The sequence below is a fragment of the Trichosporon asahii genome, assembly GCF_000293215.1.
Source record: "Trichosporon asahii var. asahii CBS 2479 unplaced genomic scaffold scaffold00018, whole genome shotgun sequence".
NCBI lineage: Eukaryota > Fungi > Basidiomycota > Tremellomycetes > Trichosporonales > Trichosporonaceae > Trichosporon > Trichosporon asahii.
The window spans coordinates 533,497-554,188 of record NW_014040906.1 but is presented as its reverse complement, the minus strand read 5'-3'; the positions used below and the strand labels follow the sequence as shown (position 1 = coordinate 554,188).

At 56.9% G+C, this 20,692-nt stretch overlaps 2 protein-coding genes and 1 non-coding gene across 3 annotated transcripts; 2 read left to right on the top strand and 1 right to left on the bottom strand.

The window, feature by feature from the left end:
* Positions 1–1,387: 1,387 nt before the first annotated feature.
* Positions 1,388–5,359, top strand: A1Q1_08141 (exocyst protein; the record flags this gene model as incomplete). The annotated part of the gene is made up of 6 exons (XM_014326288.1): positions 1,388–1,538; positions 1,584–1,696; positions 1,767–3,707; positions 3,767–3,848; positions 3,893–4,771; positions 4,809–5,359. The coding sequence occupies 6 exons, from the start codon at positions 1,388–1,390 to the stop codon at positions 5,357–5,359; spliced, it is 3,717 nt and encodes a 1,238-aa protein (XP_014181763.1).
* A 239-nt stretch (positions 5,360–5,598) lies between these two features.
* On the bottom strand, positions 5,599–5,676 carry A1Q1_t214. Its single transcript has one exon. It is a non-coding gene; the product is annotated as a tRNA-Gly (tRNA).
* A 10,199-nt stretch (positions 5,677–15,875) lies between these two features.
* A1Q1_08140 (uncharacterized protein) lies at positions 15,876–17,189 on the top strand (the record flags this gene model as incomplete). The annotated part of the gene is made up of 4 exons (XM_014326287.1): positions 15,876–16,018; positions 16,244–16,760; positions 16,884–16,984; positions 17,027–17,189. The coding sequence occupies 4 exons, from the start codon at positions 15,876–15,878 to the stop codon at positions 17,187–17,189; spliced, it is 924 nt and encodes a 307-aa protein (XP_014181762.1).
* Positions 17,190–20,692: the final 3,503 nt, after the last annotated feature.

The following is a 20,692-nucleotide window of genomic DNA, read 5'->3' as shown; positions in this document are numbered from 1 at the left end:
GGTGCTACCCCGCTCAGGACTCCCCGTGACAACCTCGCTCTCAACACTCCCGCTGGTGCCGGCTGGGGCGAGACGCCTGCCGACGACCGTCGCCGCATGAAGGACGCTCGCCGTGCCCTCAAGGCTGGTTTTGCTTCGCTGCCCAAGCCCGAGAACAACTTCGAGCTCACGGACGAGGTCGAGGAGGACGAAGAGGAGGACGAGGACGTTCCTCTCACTGAGGAAGACGCCGCTGAGCGTGACGCCCGCCTCAAGGCGGCCCGCGAGGAAGAGGAGCGTTTGGAGCTCGCGCGCCGTTCGCAGGTCGTCAAGAAGGGCCTTCCTCGTCCGGCCAACGTTGACGAGCGTGCCCTGCTCCGCCAGCTGAACAGCACCCTCGATGACGTCGATGCCTCCCTGACTGCCGCGATCAACCTCATCAACGTCGAGATGGCGCAGCTCATGAAGCACGACTCGCTCGCCCACCCCGTGCCTGGCAGCTCGTCGCTTCAGCCCAGCGAGTATGACATGCCCGAGGATGAGCACGTCGCTTCCGCCAAGGGCCTGATCCACGCCGAGCTCGCCGGTGCTCTTGGTCTTCCTGGTGCCAACGAGGAGCAAGTCCGCCTCGTCATCGGCTCGCAGGCGGAGGAGACCTCCGATGCTTTCGTCGACTCTTGGTCGGAGATCGCCCCGAAGTTCGTCTACCTCCCGGGCATGGGATGGGTTGATCCCGCGGACCTGTCGCCCGAGCAGCGCCGGCAGGCGTACTCTGCCATGATTGGATCGTCAAAGGACCGCATGATCGCCTCTGCCACCAAGGCGACAAAGGCCGAGAAGAAGCTTTCGAAGCAGCTGGGCGGATACAACGCCATCAACGCCAAGACCCGGGCGTCGATTCTGTCCACGATGGAGGAGATCCAGCAGACGCAGCGCGACCTCGAGACGTTCGAGATGCTGCGAACCATGGAGATGGCCGCCATTCCGTCTCGCATCGAGCAGAAGCGGATGGAGGTGGACAAGCTTGAGCGGAGAGAGCGTGACCTCCAGGACAAGTATGGAGAGCTCATTGACGAGAGGCGGAGACTCACGGAATCCATCGAGGGATTGGAGGAAGACAAAGTCGTCCTTGAAGCCCAAATTGCTCTCGAGGCGCAGGAGAACGGAGCATAGTTATGTAGTTTGTACCCCATGCATAAATACATTATTTGTCAACTTCCATGCATGTGCGCTCCCTGCGTGCATGTTGTTGCATCACGAGCCTAGGAGTCGACCCATCATCAAAACAACCTCCACGTGACTTTGCCCCCGATTCACGTTCGGTTGGCTGCGCGTCATAGCGTCACGTCGGCTGGTAGTAATCTCGTTGAACCTCACACTCTGCAACGCCGACAGCCGACGACCGACCATGTCCAGCCGAGATGAACAACAAGCGATGACGCGCTCGCTGTTCTCGAGACGCGACGAGGACGGAAATTTGGAGGAGAATCTCCTGTCATACATTAAGGTGTTCGAGGAAGATGGCGGTCACGGCAAGACGCGCTACCTCATGTTGGCTCGTACGTCTAGCTGATTGCTGAATGTATCACACAGCTGACAAGCAGTCAACAAACACGGGCGACCGCTTCTGCACAAGGGAAAGAAGAACAGCAATGGGACGTTCTCGAAGGGAAAGACGTGGCAGCTGGTCGACATGCGCATGCTGGAGCAGATTGGAGTGAGTCTTCCTCGGTCGTCTGAGGTGGACGATGTCAACGTCGAGTTTTGGAAATGATGCTAATGTCTAGCCGATCGAGTTCGCTCTCGCAATGACAGTTCGTACATACCGCTGGCGGACTGAGCGGCCAGACGCGCTACAGCAGTTCCTCGGCAGCCTCGTCACGTCGTTCCAGGACTTCACCGGACATCTGCCCGAGCTCGTCAACTTCAGCGTTCCGGCTTCACAGTCCTACCAGGGTGCTTCCTCGGCTCATGGTCACTCGCCTGCTCCGGAGGGACCGCCGCCTGCTCCCTCTACTCGCCTTCGAGGGGCGCCGGCGATGAGCAGTCAGGCTTCCTCGTCGTCGTCAGCTACTGCTGGGGGCCGACGACCCAGTGTTCAGACGCTGGACGATAGGGGACGGAGGACGGACGACCATGGACGACGGCCAAGTGCTCAGACGTTGGATGACCATGGACGACGACCGAGTGTACAGACGTTGGATGAGCGAGGAAGACGGCCGAGTGCGCAGACTATGGACGATTCGCGGAGCATGGACAGTCATCATCACCACCAGCCCAGCGGGGTTGGAATCGGCGAGGTGTTCGACCAGAGCGCGTTCAAGCAGGGAAACGGAACTTCTGCGGCGTACGATGCGATGGGACTTAGTCGACCACCTACCCAGCGACAGAACTCGAATGATACGCCACCATCGTCAGTCGTCGGGTACAGCGGTAACGGCATCAATCCTGGTGCCATGGCAGCCTTGGGGGCGTCTAGTGGACGAAGACCCTCGGCAGGCAGTGCCACCTCACCTCTGGCTCCCGCCCAAGAAGACATCGATGACCCTTACGGCGGCATGGAGGAGGAGTCACTTGCGACCCCGCAGAACGGATCGTTCTCGCATGACGATCAGCCGATGATCCCTCCGCCACCGTCATCTGCTCCTGCCGTGCCTGCTCTGCCGACCGTGACAGAGTCGCCAGCGCAGCATGAGCGCACTCCCTCGACGCCAGCAATGGCCAAGTCGCCGTCTGGTTCGTCGCAGGCGACATCCTCTGTGCCAGACGCACTCGCACCGCCGACATTGCGCGAGCGCAGGGCACCGTCACCGATGTACGACGACGAGCAGGAGCCGCCGGAACAGATGAATCGCCGTGTGTCTTTCCACCCTGCTCCTCCCAGCTTCACGACAGCGTACTCCCGTGACGTTCTCCTCACATCGCGCAGTGGCCTGAGCGGGGCGGACGTCGTCATTGAGGGCGAAGATGACGAGTCTGGTGATGCGATCATGGCCAACGTCGAGGAGATGATCGAGGGCTTTGACTGGACGGCTTCAACGTCAGCCACGGCGGGAGAGTCCGGCCGCAAGGGACCTGACGCGATCGAACAGCGACTTCTGGACGAGCTCGCTGCGCTGGAGTCGGCCAACATCCACGCCTTCCTCGAGTCCGACGACCGAGTCGAGCAAGTCCTGCAGCACATTGACGACACATTGGCCGAGCTCGAGGACATCGACCTCCATCTCACGGGTTACCGGATGCAGCTCAACGCCGTCCAGGACGACATCGACTACATTGAGGGTCAGAACCGTGGTCTCCAGGTGCAGATCTCGAACCAGCACGCCCTCTTGAAGGAGGTTCAGCAGCTTTTGGCCATCACCGATGTTCCGAAGGAGGACCTGCAGGCGCTCTCTCAAGCGAGTCCGTCAACCCAGAGAGGCGTGCAGGAGCTCGAGCAAGCGGCAACGGCGCTGTATAAGGCTCTCCAGGCTGCGCGCGACAATGAGGCCACGGGTGCTCACATCCAAGAGTACGAGAAGATTGCTGTTCAGTTCGCCACGCGCGTGCTCGAGTACCTCGATATCACCTTCAAACACAAGTCGAGCGAGACCTTAGCGAAGTACAAGAAAACTTCGCAGCTCAAGCTTGAGCCTCACAATGAGCTCTGCGAGAGTTTGATGCTGTACGAGGGTCTCGTGCTCTGGGTCAAGGACATGGACGATGAGAGGTACAAGAAGCTTTGCTTGGTAGGTGAGCCAGGAAGGACTCTAGCTAACGGCAGAACTACATCACTGCCATGAGCAAGCTGCACGAGGACGAGATGAAGAAGCTGTTAGTCATGCTCGTTCAGAACCTGAGCAAGTCTATAGAGGGCGTTGTCGACGTTTGTGAGTCATAGCTGATAAGAGACTTCGCCCTAGCTAACCCCCAGCTTTCGCTAAGGCTTCGCAAGGCGCCCAGCAGCCTGCCGGTATCGGTGGTGCGCTCAGAGAGGGCGTTGCGCGTTCCAAGACTCTCCGACAGAAAGCCCCCGGTGCCGATCATGCCGCTTTACGGGATCGCAAAGCGGATGGCTCGACCCGCAAGGTGGCTGAGCTTTACAGCCGTGGTATGGGTGAAATCGTCAGTCAGATCGTCACCGAGGACAGTTTCATCAACGCCTTCCTCCATCTTGCGGACAACGAAACGACCTTCGCCGACTACATGGACCTCGACACCTACTTCCGTCGCCAGGCTGGTCGTCACAGTGCCGCCAAGCTGGGCAAGAATCCTGCCCTGGCGCAGATCGCACGCACGGTCATGGACCTGATGTTCGGTTTCGTTGACGGCGAGTGGAAGAACTGGATCGAGGCTGCAATCGGCTTAAGCGGCGGAACGTTAGGCTCTCAGAAGAACACCGTGGCCATCGTCGGTGTCATCGCAGAGACGGAAACGCTGCTCCAGGGCGCCGAGCAGGAGGGCGGTAACCTCTTCCTCGTCCAGCTGTTCGAGAAGCAGCTTGGTCGGCAGCGTCAGATCTTCGACAGCTTCATCAAGGAGCAGATCCGGACTATCGACGGCGCGAAGAACACGATCAAGAAGCGAAGAGGCGTCTTCTACTTTGTCAGACATTTCCCCGTCTTCGTGGAGCGCATTGAAAGCCAGCTAGGCACCGCTGAGGGACTGGATATCCGCAAGCGTGTGAATGACGCGTACGAGCAGGTCGTTGCCAGCGTCCTTGGCAGTCTCCAGTACGTCTCCAAGCTTGTTGGCTCGGAAATCTCGTCTGGCGAGGGCAAAGACCAGCTTTACTTCCACGTCGTGATGATCGGTGAGTTGAAGCAGGACTACCGGGAACTGACATACAGAAAACCTCAATGTGTTTGTCGATGAGACGCAGAAGCTGAAGATCCCGGCTCTGGCTGTGTTCGTGCAGCGCGCCCGAGGTCTGTACGATGAGAACATGAAGGCGTACATCAAGATGATGCTGCGCCGCGGCTTCGCCCGACTCATGGACTTCTTTGACGGCGTCGAGCGTCTGTCCCGTACGACACCTGCGAACGAAATCTCCGTTCACTCGAACTACAACCGTTCTGCGCTGAAGAAGGTTATCAAGGAGCAGACTGCGAAGGACATGCGTAAGGCGGTCGAGGCCATGGCTCGCCGAGTCGACAAGCACTTCAGCGACGACGACTCAGCACCTGGTGTGCCGGGAGCGAACCACCACCGCGACCACCAGAACGACAAGGCTACCCAGGACCTCATCAACTATGTCTGGCGGGAAATCACGTCGACTCTGGTGGGTGAGATCAGTAGGGCGAACGAGTACCTCAGCAAGAGCTACAGTGACAGTGGCTTGAGCTTTGACTTCAACGGTAGAGACGTTGAGCAAGCTTGCCAGCGAGCGAAGCGCATGTAGACTTAAAACTTGTATGATACACACCCGCATATGAACTGTTATGATCATACCGGACGTCTAGCTCCTGCCTCCACTGTTCCACGTCTGCGAATCTGGCCGTGACCCACTGCAGCCCCTCCACTGATCACAGTCCACCACCTCCACCAGATGCCACCACCACCAAAAACATCATCCATTCGTCCTCGTCGCTCTCAGCATCGTCAAACCATCTTTCTTCGATGCATGGGAGGCCAAAAGAGTACATCCAGGGGGAATTGAACCCCCACCGCATCGAATCCAAGTGGCAACGATGCATGATACCATTTCACCATAGATGTGAGGACGGACTCGTTGAGAGCGCTGCCGGCGGCAGCGCCTCGCAGAAATCCCCAGTCTTTCGAAGACAACGTCTTGGCCAGGTCTTGCGACCTAGAAAGCTGACTCATCTATCGTGGAGAAAGCGCGGCTTAGACTGTATCCCTAGCCGTCTCTGTCTTTACAGGAAAGCAGGGTTGTCTCGTAAAGTCGAACGACGGGAGTTGCGAATTGGTCGCAACGGTCGTGTGAGGACGATACTACGGGAATCCCGATCTCGTGCGGAAACGGCGCTCGCCTAATTGTCTCGTTATCCCGCACGACCAGGACCCATGCGCGCGAGTGATGTGAGACACACGGAAGTCCGCAAGTCCGGACTCGTCTGAGGGCCACAGGGTCGACTGACGACAGGGCCGTAAGGGACGGCGAGGGCCGAGGCGGGGGCCACGAGGGGCCATAAGACGGAGCTTCCAATGCCGAAGGCCAGCTCCCCAACGAGCCAAGCCACGCCGCGGGCAAGTTTAATCAACTCGTGCGCTCCGTGCACGTTTATGGGATCCTCAATGAATCCTTCTCCCTGTTCGAGCCGGGCCTGTCGGCCGTGCAACAGGGGGCCAGTGCGTCGCTAAATACTCCGAGTGGACGCCGGTACACGCTCCGAGGTCGACCTGACCAACAGTTGGCGGCTAGTGAGGTCAATGCTGCCTTGCAAGGTCTGGAATTGCCGTCCCGTCACGGAGATGATTCTATTTTTGCATTGTCTGAGTGTGTGCAGTACCTGGCCTGCTCGGCCGGCCGCTGGAAAAAAAGAGCGAGAGGTGGAGATAGCCGATCACCGAACAGAAGAAACCGAAGCATGCAGGATACCAGGAGTACTCGGCTCGATACCAGCTACGATGTCCATAAGATAGAGCGATAGGGCTAGCTAGCGCTAGATTTATGGTAGCACCGATAGGGATATCATAGGATAGGGGTGGTTTACTTGACTGTGGCTGGAGCTAGTAGGCTATCACTCTACCAATATATATCAATAGCTATCAGTTTGCCTTAAAAAAGCCCCAAATGCGTCCTGTATGCACTTCTTATGCACTGACAAGTCCGATGGGCGGCATAACTTGAAAGGACATGCTGCAAACTAAGGAGGGGTGAGGAATTGCTGGGTGCAAAGGGTGTTGGAAGGATGGCTGGAAGCACGTGGCTTGCCTCAGGAGATGTTGATGAAAGACCACAGGTCAAGCCCGGGGCTCGTGCAGTGGAGGACTGACTCAACCCATAGCTAGTGATATATATCCCTATCCCTTCCTATTGGCAATATAATACCATATGGGGATCCAGCCTGCTTCGACTTGATGATAGAGATAGCATAGGATATCACGAAAACGCTAGTTAGCGCTATGGACATCGTAGATACCAGCATTGATGCACTGACGCCGCTGACGCATACACCTCCAGGACAGCGATCGTACGTACGTCGACCCAAGACATCGTGCGACTCTCGCATGTTCACAAACTCGTACTCGTCCGAAGCCCGATTGCCGCAGAGCGGCGCTGCTGCAATGTAATCTCGTGGGGCTAAGCTGCGGCTGATAACTCTCACAGGTTCAAGGCTGCCTTCAATGCCCGCAACATCCCTGTGTCTCAACGATGAGGCAAGGAACGGAGCGCGGAGGAGTGCCAGGGGCGACATGGATCCCACATCGGTACCGGCTACAACGTCATGTGCACAATGCCCGTCGGCCATCGGACTTGGCGATCGGACTTCTGGACGGGCCCCGACAACGTAGAGGAACAGCGCAGCACTCATCGCGTTTGCCACTGCGTCTCTGCTGATGTCGTCGCCGCACGGCTTTTTGAAACCTGTCTGTCGCCGCGGCAAACATCGGTCGTCTCGCGAGCCGAGCGTGCTAACCACAGCCGTGCTTATTTGAAGTTCTTTCAGCGCGGTTACCTCACGTCAACCATCCTCGAGGTCGTTACGAGGCCAGTACGCAGGGCCCTCCGTGTTCATGAGGAACGCACCGATCACAGGTCCGCGCTCTCCGTATAGCCGGTACCCATTGCTGCTACAGGCGACGTGTTCGACCACCAGATGGATGGCAGAAACCCTCCCACACGCCCCAGAAAGCCCCGTCTTCTTCGCATGCTCCAGACTCCTCCCACTGCTTCGGAAAGTCGTTTCATGAATACCGCGCCTACCGTGGGTCCCGGAAAATCATCTGGCCATTGCAGGGTGCACGTCCGTGATCCGGAAAAACTTCGACGCGAGTGTCGCGTATCGAGGCATTCTTTCCTGAATGTCTGCCGGCGGAGCAACTCTGCGGATCAGCGGCGCCACACGCCTCTCGGCGTCCGCGGGCGTTCCATTAAGACGCGAACCTTGTTATCGAACGTAAGCGACGGCGCATGCACGGACAAGCAGAGTCGCACAATGCGGAAGGCAACCCATAGTCACCCTTGCGAGGGTACCAGGGGAGGTCTCCGTGCGGTGGGGAAGAGGGGAGGGGGCGCCGAGCGCCGCACAAAGGGTATCGTCCTGAACATCCACGGGTGTCGCGGATTCCAAGGCTATTCTGCCGCCTCCCTGCGAACAGCCGATACTCTTCGATATCCGCTCCACACCTTTTGCGGTCCGGCAACACCACATGATGACTATCACCTGCAGGCTGACCTGCTGTGATCGGATCGTGTATAGGCTACTCGGGCAGGGATTGGGCATGAGCGCGCCGCGGTCGACTGCTTCCCATGCCCGCGGACCGCTTCCAAAGCGTGAGAAGCCATCAGGCCCGCCGATAGGTTCTTCCACCCTGGCTTCGTCACGAGAGCCGGAAGCAGTGTTGCTGAGGGACAGCAGCCGCGGACGCGCGGACGAGAACTACTAACGGGGCGCTATATTCAGTGAGCCGTGGCGTTCCTCGTCGTCGTTTCCCTGTGATTCCAGTGTGACCCTGGGGGAGGTCAGACACCATGTTACGGAACGAGGGGATGCTGTCAGCTGGTCGAGTGCGAATAGGTGTTGCTGGATGACGGGAGGTAACTGTCGACTTCTCAAATGCCAGTGGTAATCTTCAGATCGGTCGCTGTCGCGTCACGATTCGAATTCTTCCGTGCAGCGTATGCAATGGCCCATCTCACGAAGTAACAGCCAGCCATAAGTTCAGACTACCAGGCGTGGGTCTCGCTCTTGAGGGGGCCGATTCGTGCCGGCGTCCCTAGTGCACAGCTTGGGCCTGCTAGTGAGTAATCATATGGCCGCATCCCACCGACTCCCGTGCTTTGCAGGGGACCAGGACGCCGTTAGACACTTAGGAGGAAGCGTCTGAACCTGTGAGGTCTTGGAGGCGGATAAGCCTCTATGTTTGTATCGAGTGTCATGATGACCGTCGAAATGGCTGAGGTATCGTTGTGAGAGTCAGCAATGGAAGCCGGAGAGATGACCGAGGACAGTGGGTTTCTGCCATGTGGCAGCAGCCTCGGAGGTCCGGACAGTTCGGGGGCTGCGGACCGGCCTTGGCATTGCGCATCGCACATGGCCGTCGATCTCGGGTCCAACAATACCGCCAATGTTAGCGGACCCCATCTCGTCGCGGCCGTTCTCGGCTTCCTGCTGTTTGCGCTACATGCCGACGCTGCGGACACAGTCATCAGCCGGCGTGGCCATCGCCCACTGACCGCTGTTACACTCGCCCGCGATAGTAGTCTTGGCTGGTAGTTAGAACTTAATTATAGCGCATGTAATTCGTTGCACTCGGCACCTACTATACCGATGATATACAGCCGCCCGCGCGGGACAGAATGCGTCTGAGTTAAACCAACCTGGAACCACGAACGACGCCCGCTGCTAAATGACTCAGCATCGCGGAGAGGATTGCAGATGTCTCCATATCGCCATACAGTTACCCGCGAGTACTTTGGTGACGTGACATTCGCGGTGCCAGTGAGACGATAATACACACCCACCGGAGGCACGCGAGCTCTCGAAGGACTAAGCACATGCTGCTTTGCACCCCGTTTCATGCCGGGCGAACTCATCGGGCGGAGGGTCGCCTCTGACGGTCTGATGCTCGAGAGTCGTTGGCAATCCCCTCCAGGTGAACGACAGATTTCCCTTGGTCCGCAATTGGACGCATGGGCATTTGTCTTGTTGCGTACGTCGATAATCTTACGTGTCGTGCTGATCGATCTTGAGAGACATCAGTCTTTTTGGCCTGTCGGGACGGCAAGCTGCGGATGGTTTCGAAGTTGCACCCCTACGGCGAGTAAGGGGAGAGAAGACCCAGGAGACTTGCCGATGTCGTGAAGGCGTCGTCGTCGCGAGACGTGGGGTAGGGGTTGCGGTTCGGGGTGTCGTGGGTGTCATGAGAGGGAGAGAGGGCACAGGGACCTGAAATGCATCAAGAATTGAATTGCCGGCAACCCTAACGAATTCAAGACCTGCCCAGCGACGCAGGGAGGCGACCTGACCCAGCTGATACAGCTGACCGATCGCACCCACGGGTTACGGGGCGGGCTGAACACGCAGTAGAAGCTGCAAGCTGGGAGGCAGTCACCTGGCTGCGATTGAAAGGCTTCTGCCTAAACGTGCTCTGTAGTGGTGACGAGCCTGAACTCCACTCAGGAGTTGTTACCAAACCTCCAGAGGGATCACGGCGCATTATATTCCGGGCGGGACTCGCTCGACGGCTCCGTGCGCTCCAACCGACCATCCTCTGCCGCTTCGTCACCGGCTGCTCGTCGTACACGCCCGCGGCCTAGTTGCGCCGGACCGAAACGTGATCGAACAAATCGCTTCGGGATGGAACTAATGGGGCATTCAACCCGCTCCTGGTGCGCGGAATGGATATTATGCATGAGTAGAGACGTCCGGTGTCACCCAACACTGAGGGAGTGGGGGAGTCAATCGCAGTTCCAAATTTGAATGCCGCAACTGGAACGTATGTTCAGCGGCCGCGACCGTGCGTGAAAGCATCTGGTGTAAGAGGTCGGACCGCGGATCCGTTCAGGCCAAACCCTTCTGAGCTGAATTAGCGCTCTTTTCGGAACTCTAATTCGCAAGCTGAAGTGGACCTGAGCATCTGTCTGGTGTGCGGGGTCATATGACGATGAGGTGCGGGTGTTCCTCCGCTGCTACATTTGGTAGAGGAACGATACCCCTGTCTTGATTCACAACCACTTACGCCGTCGACGCCTGACGACCATCAAGTGCCACCTGGACATGAGATACCTTGGCTTTGCACTTTAGGAGGATGTCCACCGTTCATGTCTACAATGTGTGGTGATGCGGATGATTCTTTAGAGACGAAAGGTACCGTCTGAGATGCTTGTACAATTTCCAACAGATGTTTGATGCATGGAGGGCAAGCCAGGTGTCAAGAAATACACTTTAAGGGACTGTTCGCGTTTTGACGGTATGGGTGGAGACTTTGAGACATTCCGTAAGGCTGCCACCTTAATCCTCCGCCATCGGAAGCTCGAAAGCCACCGTTTTGGCAACGTAGATCAGGTTTGGGGCTTGGACATTACGTCGTTCGAATACCTCTCACCCTGTGGGGAACAACCTTGGGCTTGGCTTTAATGATGAAATAACCATGTGCACGGTCTTCAGCTGATGCCCGTGATAAACTTAGCTCACCTTGGGTCATGTCTTCCAGACAGATCGAGTTTGGTAACGGGCCAGCGTCATAGCCGCCCGCGATTGCTATGGTATCAAGCAAAGCTCTGAAACGGGTTCGCCTCTTGCCCTGCGGTTGTGTCTCAAGGGAGAACGGAACAGACCAACACGGGGCTAATGCCGGTCCTAAAAGCAGCAAAAAGGTCAATCTGCCGGCCGAGGGGGTGACGAACATCCCATTACATACGCACGGGCGATCGGTGGAGCCTACGCCAGAGGGGACGACGGACAGTGGTTGTAACATAACAGGAGGCGAGGAATGGGATCCAACCTCGCCTCCCTCCGCCCAGCGCTGCATGTTCGGCATCATGCCAGCTACCAGCTCCGCAACCACTGCAGCCAAGCACGATTTAGTGACGTAGCACGACTCGGATATGAAGGTACGAAAACTTTGATTTGAGGAAGGCACTTGAGGCTTAATGATCTGTCTCGGTAGCTATGAAAACCGACTGTTGCGCGTCTCAACGCTTCTCTCCTCAGTTACCTACGCCCTCCTGTCTCCTATGTTGGACTTGTCAACTCCTTGCACGCAGACAACCTGGGTTTTCGTCCTTGTCAGGATCGTGCCAGCAGCAGCCTTGAAGGGTCGTTAAGGAAGGGTTACAGTAGCAGGGTGTGGTAAGCCCTGGCCCTGGATATTGCCGGCGGCAGGGATATCCATAGACAGCTTTGTGCTGTATTATTAGATAGCCATCTGTCACCGAGCGCCGCTTGGGACAGACGGCTAGAAATCAGATGAGGATGACCAACTGTTGGCACGGCTGATTCTGCTTTGCTGTGGTGTGTACGCCGTTGACCGGCAGCCGGCCGAGCGCGAGGCGCCTCAACCCCAACCGTTGCTTCGGCCATCACTCGACTCTCTACTGTCGGACTTCCTCCGTGATTACACACCGCCCGCCCACCAGGGGTTTTGACTCAACGACCAACTTGCGCCTGGTAGCTGCGGTGCAGCGAGAACGGCAGTATTTCGGCAGGAGGTGCTTGCATTTTGGGTCTGTATGCCAGGCGGTCTGTGATCATTGTCTTGCCAACGCCCGAAGTACAGGGAGAATAGGCGCGAACCTGGCCCCGCTGCGTGGGTGCTTCTATCATCCACCTCACACGATCGCGCTCTGCAGTCATGCGTAGCCCGAATCCGGGGAGCGCGCGCGTGTGTACACGCACGAGAGGATTACTGGGTCTGAGACTGTCCGTCACAGTTGCTTAGACATGCAAGGGACGGCATAAACACCTGCCATTTCGCCTCGTGTATTGCTCGCCCGAGCCCCCAACGCAATCTCGCGTCACTTATGGTAAACACCGTATCGTTCCTGTGAGTCGCTGATACCTTCCGCACTATCTTCGCATCCAATGAGATTCCGAGGGTACTAGGTCAGTCACCAACAAGGGTAATTGGCCTTTGCCGATGCCCAGTGCCGAAGAAGGCGCAGACAGCAGAAGCCCACGACCAGGACTCCGCAACGCGAGCCAATTTCCACTCTGGGGCGCACTTTCTCATAGGATATCAAACAAGGATTTAGCGGATCGAAGGTAGGAGGCGCACAGGACACTTTCGCGTAATCCGCTCGCTTTGCCCTGGATTCCTGCGCGTTGTGTGGCGCCTATCTCTGTAGTCGAGAACATGCATTGCCCGCCGTTCCCCTTGATCCGACTGATCCGGAGCTGATGCATCACTGACATAGGCTTGTCTCATCATTCGGTCGGAGCGTTCGACTGTGGGTCCCAGGGGACGCGCAACTACGACTCGGAATCGTGGGAAAGCCCGTGAAACTTGTGTGCATCTGAGCCTCTCAGTACAATCAATGTTCCTGTCCACTGATCCTCCTTGAAAGACGAAGTGTACTAGGAAGGAGAGCATGAGGTTCTGGGTGAACAGGCGAATAGACTACGGGATGCCTCCACACCGCGAAGTGCACTTATAACGGTACATACTCCGCTTGGCATTGCCAGAGCATTACCAAACATGGGGATCATGGGCAAGCAACTGGGCACGCTCGTGACGGCCGGGACAAAGCATGTGCATCGTCTAGTGGCTCCTCTGGTCGCGTCTCGGACGTCGAGGGTATACGACACGAGCGACCGCAAAGCACAAAGTCTCCGCCGTAGTCCTGTCAGCGTTCGCCGCACGTTGCATTGAGCGGTTCCTGATATACCTGAGACCTGACTGTGAGCAATAAGACTAACAGGGCTCCCGTCCCGCATCCTACGCGCGGCCACTTTGCTCATTACCAACTGGATGGCCTCCAGTATTCCAAATTCCCAATGTGCTCCGTCTAAAAGCACATGACGGTGGAAAGAGTGCTGGCCGAGTGCTTTTGACGGCAGTGCGCGCACTGGGATGGGGCCAGAGGGTGTGTCGGGTCGTCGGCCCGTATCAGTTCCTCGTCACTCACCCGAAGCCTTTGGTCTTGGGCCCGATCCGACAGACATATGAAGGACGCAGAGACACATCGTCATTCCCTGTTCCACATGTTGAGATGAAGGGTGACTATCTGGCTCCACGGGCAGCGGGCTTCCGAGAGGGTTTGCCAGCCCCTCTTCTGAGCCCTTTGGCCACCCCTTTTTAGCCCTATTTACGTTGGAATATCAGGGCGACAATCGGCCTGTCCTGGTTCAATTGGCTCCAAATCTTGTGCTACCAGGTACCCCCCCACTCAGGATAATGTCCCAGGGGTCAGTAGTTCCCTGAGCCCCCCTATCATGATGCTCCGCCCAAACCCGCGCTCGTCGTGCCCTCTCGAAGATCCCTCAGACCGGACACTTAGCTCGCGGTAATATGCGACCTGACCCACCTCTTGATGATGCTTGCAGCGCGTGAAGGGTGTCAGCAGCGAGTGTCCAGTGCTTCAGAGTAACCGTGGATCTTCGTCCCAAAGTTTAACACGAAGATGATCAGGAAATGACACATTCGGTGTACACGAGGCTAAGACCGGGGAGGGACACTGACGGCACCGACTTGCCGATGATCAGCTTGAACAGCCGATGATCTTGTTTTGATCTTCTGATATTACACTCTTCCTCTTCATCTGCTAGCACCTCTTCACCATTGATTGTATTTAACTTCGACCGACTCTGTATACGACCGAACAACGACGTCAACGTCGGTTTTCCCGACAGGTCCGCGAATATACAATTCACGCACATATTCATCGCTCGGCTCCTTTCATCCCCCTTCCCCCCTCTCTTCCAATCGCCTTCAGCTCACAGCTGCATATCGTCCCTTCGTTCCTATCCGCGACCGTCAAGACTATTTTGTAATCGGTATTTCGTCGGAGATTAGCCTTAACCTGGTAGGTCGAGTATTCGCATACTTCGCTTCGTTTCAACCACCTCCCACCGCGACAACGCCATTAGCCCTTGTAAGCACCCCCTGTGGTCCACGGGCATCTCTGTCCCCCTCAAGCCGTTTGATCTGCTGAGGACCACTGGTCTGTACATCTCGTGCGACCTCCCAGGAGCAAAGGCACAGGAGACCGCGCTCTAGGGCTGGGCTGTCCGAAACAATTAGTGACCCTGGGCAGCGTTTTCGGGCAGAGCAGTCACATCAATACCTGTTTGCATCGCGCCAGTTCGGAACGACTTCAGTAACGACCTGAGGGGAGCTCTCGCAATTCTCGGCGAAGCTGCTGGGGCGTAGTGCTGGGGCGTAGTCACTGCGCCTATGACGGTCGGTTGAAACCCTCCGACACCTGCCGTGCCCGGCTGTTCTCTGTAGTACCGAGACTGCACCTCTCGCCATCTGTCCACCTAGCAACGGGTTAACGTTTGCGTACTGTAGTGAACGAGCCGGTGGAAAGGCGAGTTAGAGTTGCAGAGGTGTCTGTGCCAGGCAAACGGTTGGAGTAGGGTTCGCGGTCGGATGAGGGGCCACACGTAAGCCAAGTGGCAGCAGCCCTGGCATTCTATTCTCTGTGCGGAGACCTTTGGCCCCTTAGGGTAGTGGTCTGTAGCTGCGGTCTGCGTCTGTGCCCCTCGCTGCTGGACCTCGCAGTCTCGATTTCGCCGACCATCTGTTGACTTTCACCTTGCCGTCTTTCTCGGTCTTCGATCCGTCTTGCTTTCTTCTGTCCTTCCTTCGCGCTGACTTAAGCAGTCTTCTTTGCTTTTCGACATACCCCTTTCCTTTGCTGTCTTGTTACCCCTCCTTTCCCATCATCACTTGCAGCCGCACTCTACACGCCAGTGCTCCTTCATCACTGCGACAGGCTGGCCCTGCGCACAAACACGATTATCGACCGCCTTCCCTCGATTCGATACTACCACCGTGACACCATACCTGGTCTCTCCCAGCTCGTCTGTTATACCCTCTCAGCCACCGTTCGGAAGCAGTCTAGTTCGATTCGTTGCTGCACGCGTCGGAAGGTCCAGCCTTGCTTCGGACAAGCCACGACAGCCACCGCCCGGACGATCAAACACCCTAGGGTGTCTTACCTTCCCTACTCCTCCACTCCGGGTCTTCTTATCACATCTCCAACAGGAGATAGACCATCACCCGCAGATCTAACATACTAGATCTGCGCGGCGCAGGTGCGCAGGTCACCTTTATGCCGCGCCATGTCCGCGTCACTGAGAGCAGATGATAGTGGCACGGAGCACAGACCACCCGCACCGGCTCGACTGTACGACCCCCGCCCGGAAGGCGTCTGGACCCCGATCAAGAAGATCAAGTCCGGCATTTTCGCTGGGCGATTCATGAGGTGAGTAACGTGGCACTACCTGGTTCTAACGCATGAAGTTTCTGGTTGCAGGTCGCTCAGCAACCAGTGCATGGAAGACGGAAAACTGAGAAAGACCGCCGCCCGCTGGCCCCCAGCCCGATAGTGCGGCTTTGGATGCTGGACTACGGTTTGGAAGGTACGGGCACCGGCAGGCTTGTTGACCCAACGTGAGTGTGCGCATCCTGATTGGCCCTAACAAGACAGTGATATCGAGGTTGGCAATCTTGTGTGTGCGGCCGAACTCTGCGACCCCAGAGGAGACCCTCCCCGGGTAGCGCCTCGCACGATAGCCAAAGCTGCTAGAGATCCAAGCAGCTCTCCGACCACAAGGGCAGCAGAACCCACAGTTATGTCGCCAACCTCCTCGTCGAACATCGAGGGTGACGAAGAGAGGATTGGGGCGCGTGCTGGCAGCCAGCGGGCAGCCTCGCCCGCGAATCTACCGCGCGCTTCAACCTCAAGACATCCTGAAACCCCTGGTCAAGGCACATCTGCCCGAAATCGAGACAATGCGCCAAAAACGCCCCCTCAAGCCCAGACGTCCCGATCATCGTCTAAGGGGTCTGATCGCAGTCGATCAGCAAGAGGGGGGTCTCGCGTTCGCTCTCGCGGCGACGACAAACGTGTCATTGTGGGACGCAATCTCTATGGCAGTCTGCATGTGGCGGGTATCAGAGTAGCTGCCATGGATGGAGAGGCTGGTCTCTGGTTTCTTTTCACTGTGAGTTAGCGGGCGAAGCGGATCATGACTGACGATGACAGGACCTCTCCATTCGGCATGAGGGAAGGTAATAAATTCTTGCCTCGGAGATCAGCAAGCTGACGGGACAGTTATTCTCTCAAGTTTCGGTGCTACGACATGAGCGCAATCGACCCAGAACTAGGGCCGATTCCCCATCTCGTGGATACCCAATCCGACGATTTCAGAGTGTACTCTCCTCGCAAGTATGTCCCGCTCAACTATCCATGTTTGATACTGACATTCAGCTTCCCTGGCCTCCCAAAACCTACCGAGCTTGCAGAGCACTTCGCGCTGCAGGGATACAAGCTCAACACCCGAAAAGTACGCCGATGCGACATTCAGAATGCGATGGCTGATATTCAGAACGAACGCCAGCAAGCCTCCCCCAATCCCTCCCCACCCCCATAGGTTCACTCGCTGATGGCTAATCAACTCTAGCCTCGTTTGTCGCAGGAAACTCGCTCTCATTCGCCGAGGCGTAGTTGTCTATGAACTCATCTTCCGCTCTCTCACGTCAGTGGAGCTCACGCCCAGACATTACCACGCATACACGACCGCCAATGTTGACGCTCTCAGCATTTGATTCATACGCATTCATTACCCAAGCAGCCACGTTATTACCCCCTGATCCTCAACGGATCAACGTTAATCATGATTTCCTCTCATTGTTGTAGGGCCAGCATTTTGGCATGTTGCCTCACTTTCACGATGGATACTGCGACGTACGAATTATCCTCTCGTCCTCTTACGATTGGCTCCGTCCATCGTTGCCGTGGAATGCTTAACTTCGAAACCTCTCGTTGAACTGAATAACTCAGGCAATGTCACCACTGGAAACCTGGACCACGCGGTGCTCGGCCGCGCGCGCTAAGGCTGCGTGTTGCGAATGTGGCACTCAGACGCCCTCCTACCCGCCTCACCTGCGAGCGCATCAAAGTCTAAACTCTCGCCTGGCATCAGAAGTGCGTTTGCCCGTCTATAGACGTACTCCTTCAGATCGGACCTTCAGGGTGTTAGCTAAGACTCTCATGCACCTGGTCATTCCTACCAGGCCAAATCCACTCGGACCGTGAAGGACGAGTACACGCGGTGTCTTCTGTCACTACAAGCCTCGAAAGTACGACGTTCGTGACGAGTACGACGCTGTCAGTATGCGTGTTTGACAGTGCGGGCGAGGAACGAGGATAGGCTGTGGAAGTTCCAGTCACACCTTCTCTCGACGACTGACGATCCAAGTTCGTCGCGCAGCTTCACTTGAAACCATCGGGTGTCGATGTCGTAATCACCACATACCGGTCTGGAGTCACCCAGATCTCAATACGTGAAAGTCACCCTTTGGTTGTGAGTACCAGGCGCTTGTGCGTTGTTAGGCATGGAGTCATCCGGGAGTCCTTGATCAGGCTGCGCTGATACCCAGAACGTCCGACCTCGTGAACTGATCGTGAATTGCACCAACACTCGAGCTTGGCCGCAATCTTCAAGCAACCTGGTTTGCTGCTGAATCTTCCGGGTATCGCCGGCCAAATTTGCCGACCAACCAGCTACTGACTGGCTTCTTATCCTGGTCGAATCGGAGCATCGTCTACACCGGCTATCGCTACGCAGCCTCTCGGGACATTGGGCAGCGTCTCGGGACAATGGCAGGTGGACGCGTGCAGCAGCAACCACCTCACGATCTGGATCGAATCACCGGACCTGTCATTCATAACGTAAAGAGCACGCCGTGCATGGACAAGCTCGGATCTCAAAATTGACATCGGAACGAATGGAAACAGTTTCACAGCCCGTAGACCACTGTTGGCTCTGCACGGAAGTGGGCTAATAGAGCTCTCCTGTCGAGCACCTTCCCCAGATCCAGGGCGACCGCCCAGTCCATGCGAGCCGCTAAGATACATGGGGGATAGTCTGTATCTCTCTCGCCGAATGCTTCGCTCGAGGGCCAAGCTGTCCGGTTTGCGCCACTTATGTCCTGCACGGGCGCGGACACCGCAACCACGCCTGTCCGGGCTCAGCCTAAGCATCCAGGCGGTCTGACGGTACTCCGCACGCCTGTAGGCTTCGAGGGGAACCAGTTAAAGGTTGGAATACCATTGTTTCGTGCACAAGGAGGGAGCCCCTGGGCTCCCATGGGCTTTTCCTGCCATGGCCACAATATTGGGTAGATCTCCAGGCACCGCAAGGGTATGAGAAGAGCGGGGAAGATGAAGTGCTGGAGGGCCCATCAGAGAGAGCCAGGGTCGCCACGCTTCAGGGGTGACAGCGTATGATGACCAATTATCAGGAAAATTAGTTTCACGGTAAGACATCAACTGAAGCTTACGCCTGGCCTTGAGTGGCCTCGTCAGGTTGCACCACCTTCGTGCGGCTCATGGGCAATCGCGACCGCCAGCCCTTCCAATGGCCCAAGTAGTCGGCAGATATCACTCCAATTCAGCGGCCTCGACTCCACCCTGCACCTGATGCCACCAATTTGTCCTGAACAGCAAACCTGTCTGTTACCCGCATGGGGGGGTCTAGGGCTCTTCCAACTGTCAGCAGGACCATCAGATGGTATTACGACGAGGAGCTTACGGCAAAACTACATACTGAGGGTGACTGACTACAGGCCGGTATCTTTAGTATCCCACTCGGTGTGCCTCGCGACCGTAACGTGTGGCGAGCCGAGCGAGATAGGCGCTGACATGCGACGAGTAACGGGGGCGTGATCGGCGCAGTCTGAGCAGAAGGAACGCCCTAAGCCTCGGACCCCCAGTGAGACTGTTAGTCCTAGCGTTGGTGCACGGCGCAGACGGATACGGTTTTGGGGGTGAGAACATCGCGCGGGGAGATTGTCCTCGGCACTGATCGGTGCATTGCTTGCTCCATGAGCCGACCCCTTCTCTGCGGGCCCCAGCGACTTGAAGGCTCGTCGACCCCCGCCTCTCGGAGTCGAGTGACGTTTGTCGGCAACAAGCTCCCTGCAAGGGCAGGGACATGTGCGCTAATTTGCCAGGAACAACGCGGGAATCAACTCTACTTGTCCATGATGGGGTATTAAGTTCGAGCCCCTTATCTTCCGCCCAGCTCGATTTTGAGGCAGTTACCGACGAGAACACTTGAAGTGGCATTCCCAATGAGTGCCCCTCTGACATGGCTTCATCCGCACCACCACCATGTGCCACCCCGATCCATCTTTCGAGGATAGGCATCCCGACATGCATCGTGGGAGCGAGGCTACGTGACAGTCACTGTGTGCTGGTTGGACCTGCACCATCGATGGAGGCCCCTTCGCCATCGCGCTTCGACAGCGGAAGGCTCTCTGCCGCTAAACATATCCCATCGGTCTCATATTGCCACAAGTGAGCCAGCTCCTCCCCCAATAGTCACCAAGAAGCGACGAGCTTCACACTTAGTGGGTACCTCGGATCATTTTACCCAGTGGAAATAATAAAATATCCAGCCAGCCCGCCACGAACGTCCACGGGAACAACTTCGCAGTAATTCACCTTGCAGTCGTGGACGCCCCACGAGTTTCCTGACCGTATTAGAGACCCCGAGGACACGCATGAGCCAGGGCCTTACGGGTGGCTCAACCGCCTGCATCGACGACTAAAGGAGGCCCATGTACGCCATGAGCTCCACCACGGTTACAAAAAGGGACAATGATGCAATTGCTGGGCATTATTGTGGACCCATAGGTCCGCGTGTATACGGTTGTGGTCACGACATCTCTTGGTGCAACCTCAACAGGTGCTACTGGTTGGCAGCAGTAGGGATTTTGACCCGGAAAGTGCTCAATTTTTTTCTCACGCATCGTGTTGCGCGAGGCTCATCATTCGAGACGGTTTCCCACGCTGCCGCGCTCTTGGTCGTCCACAGCGTTCAGCAACGCAAGTGCGTCATCTGCGCGTATTGCCACCGGGAGCGGTAAA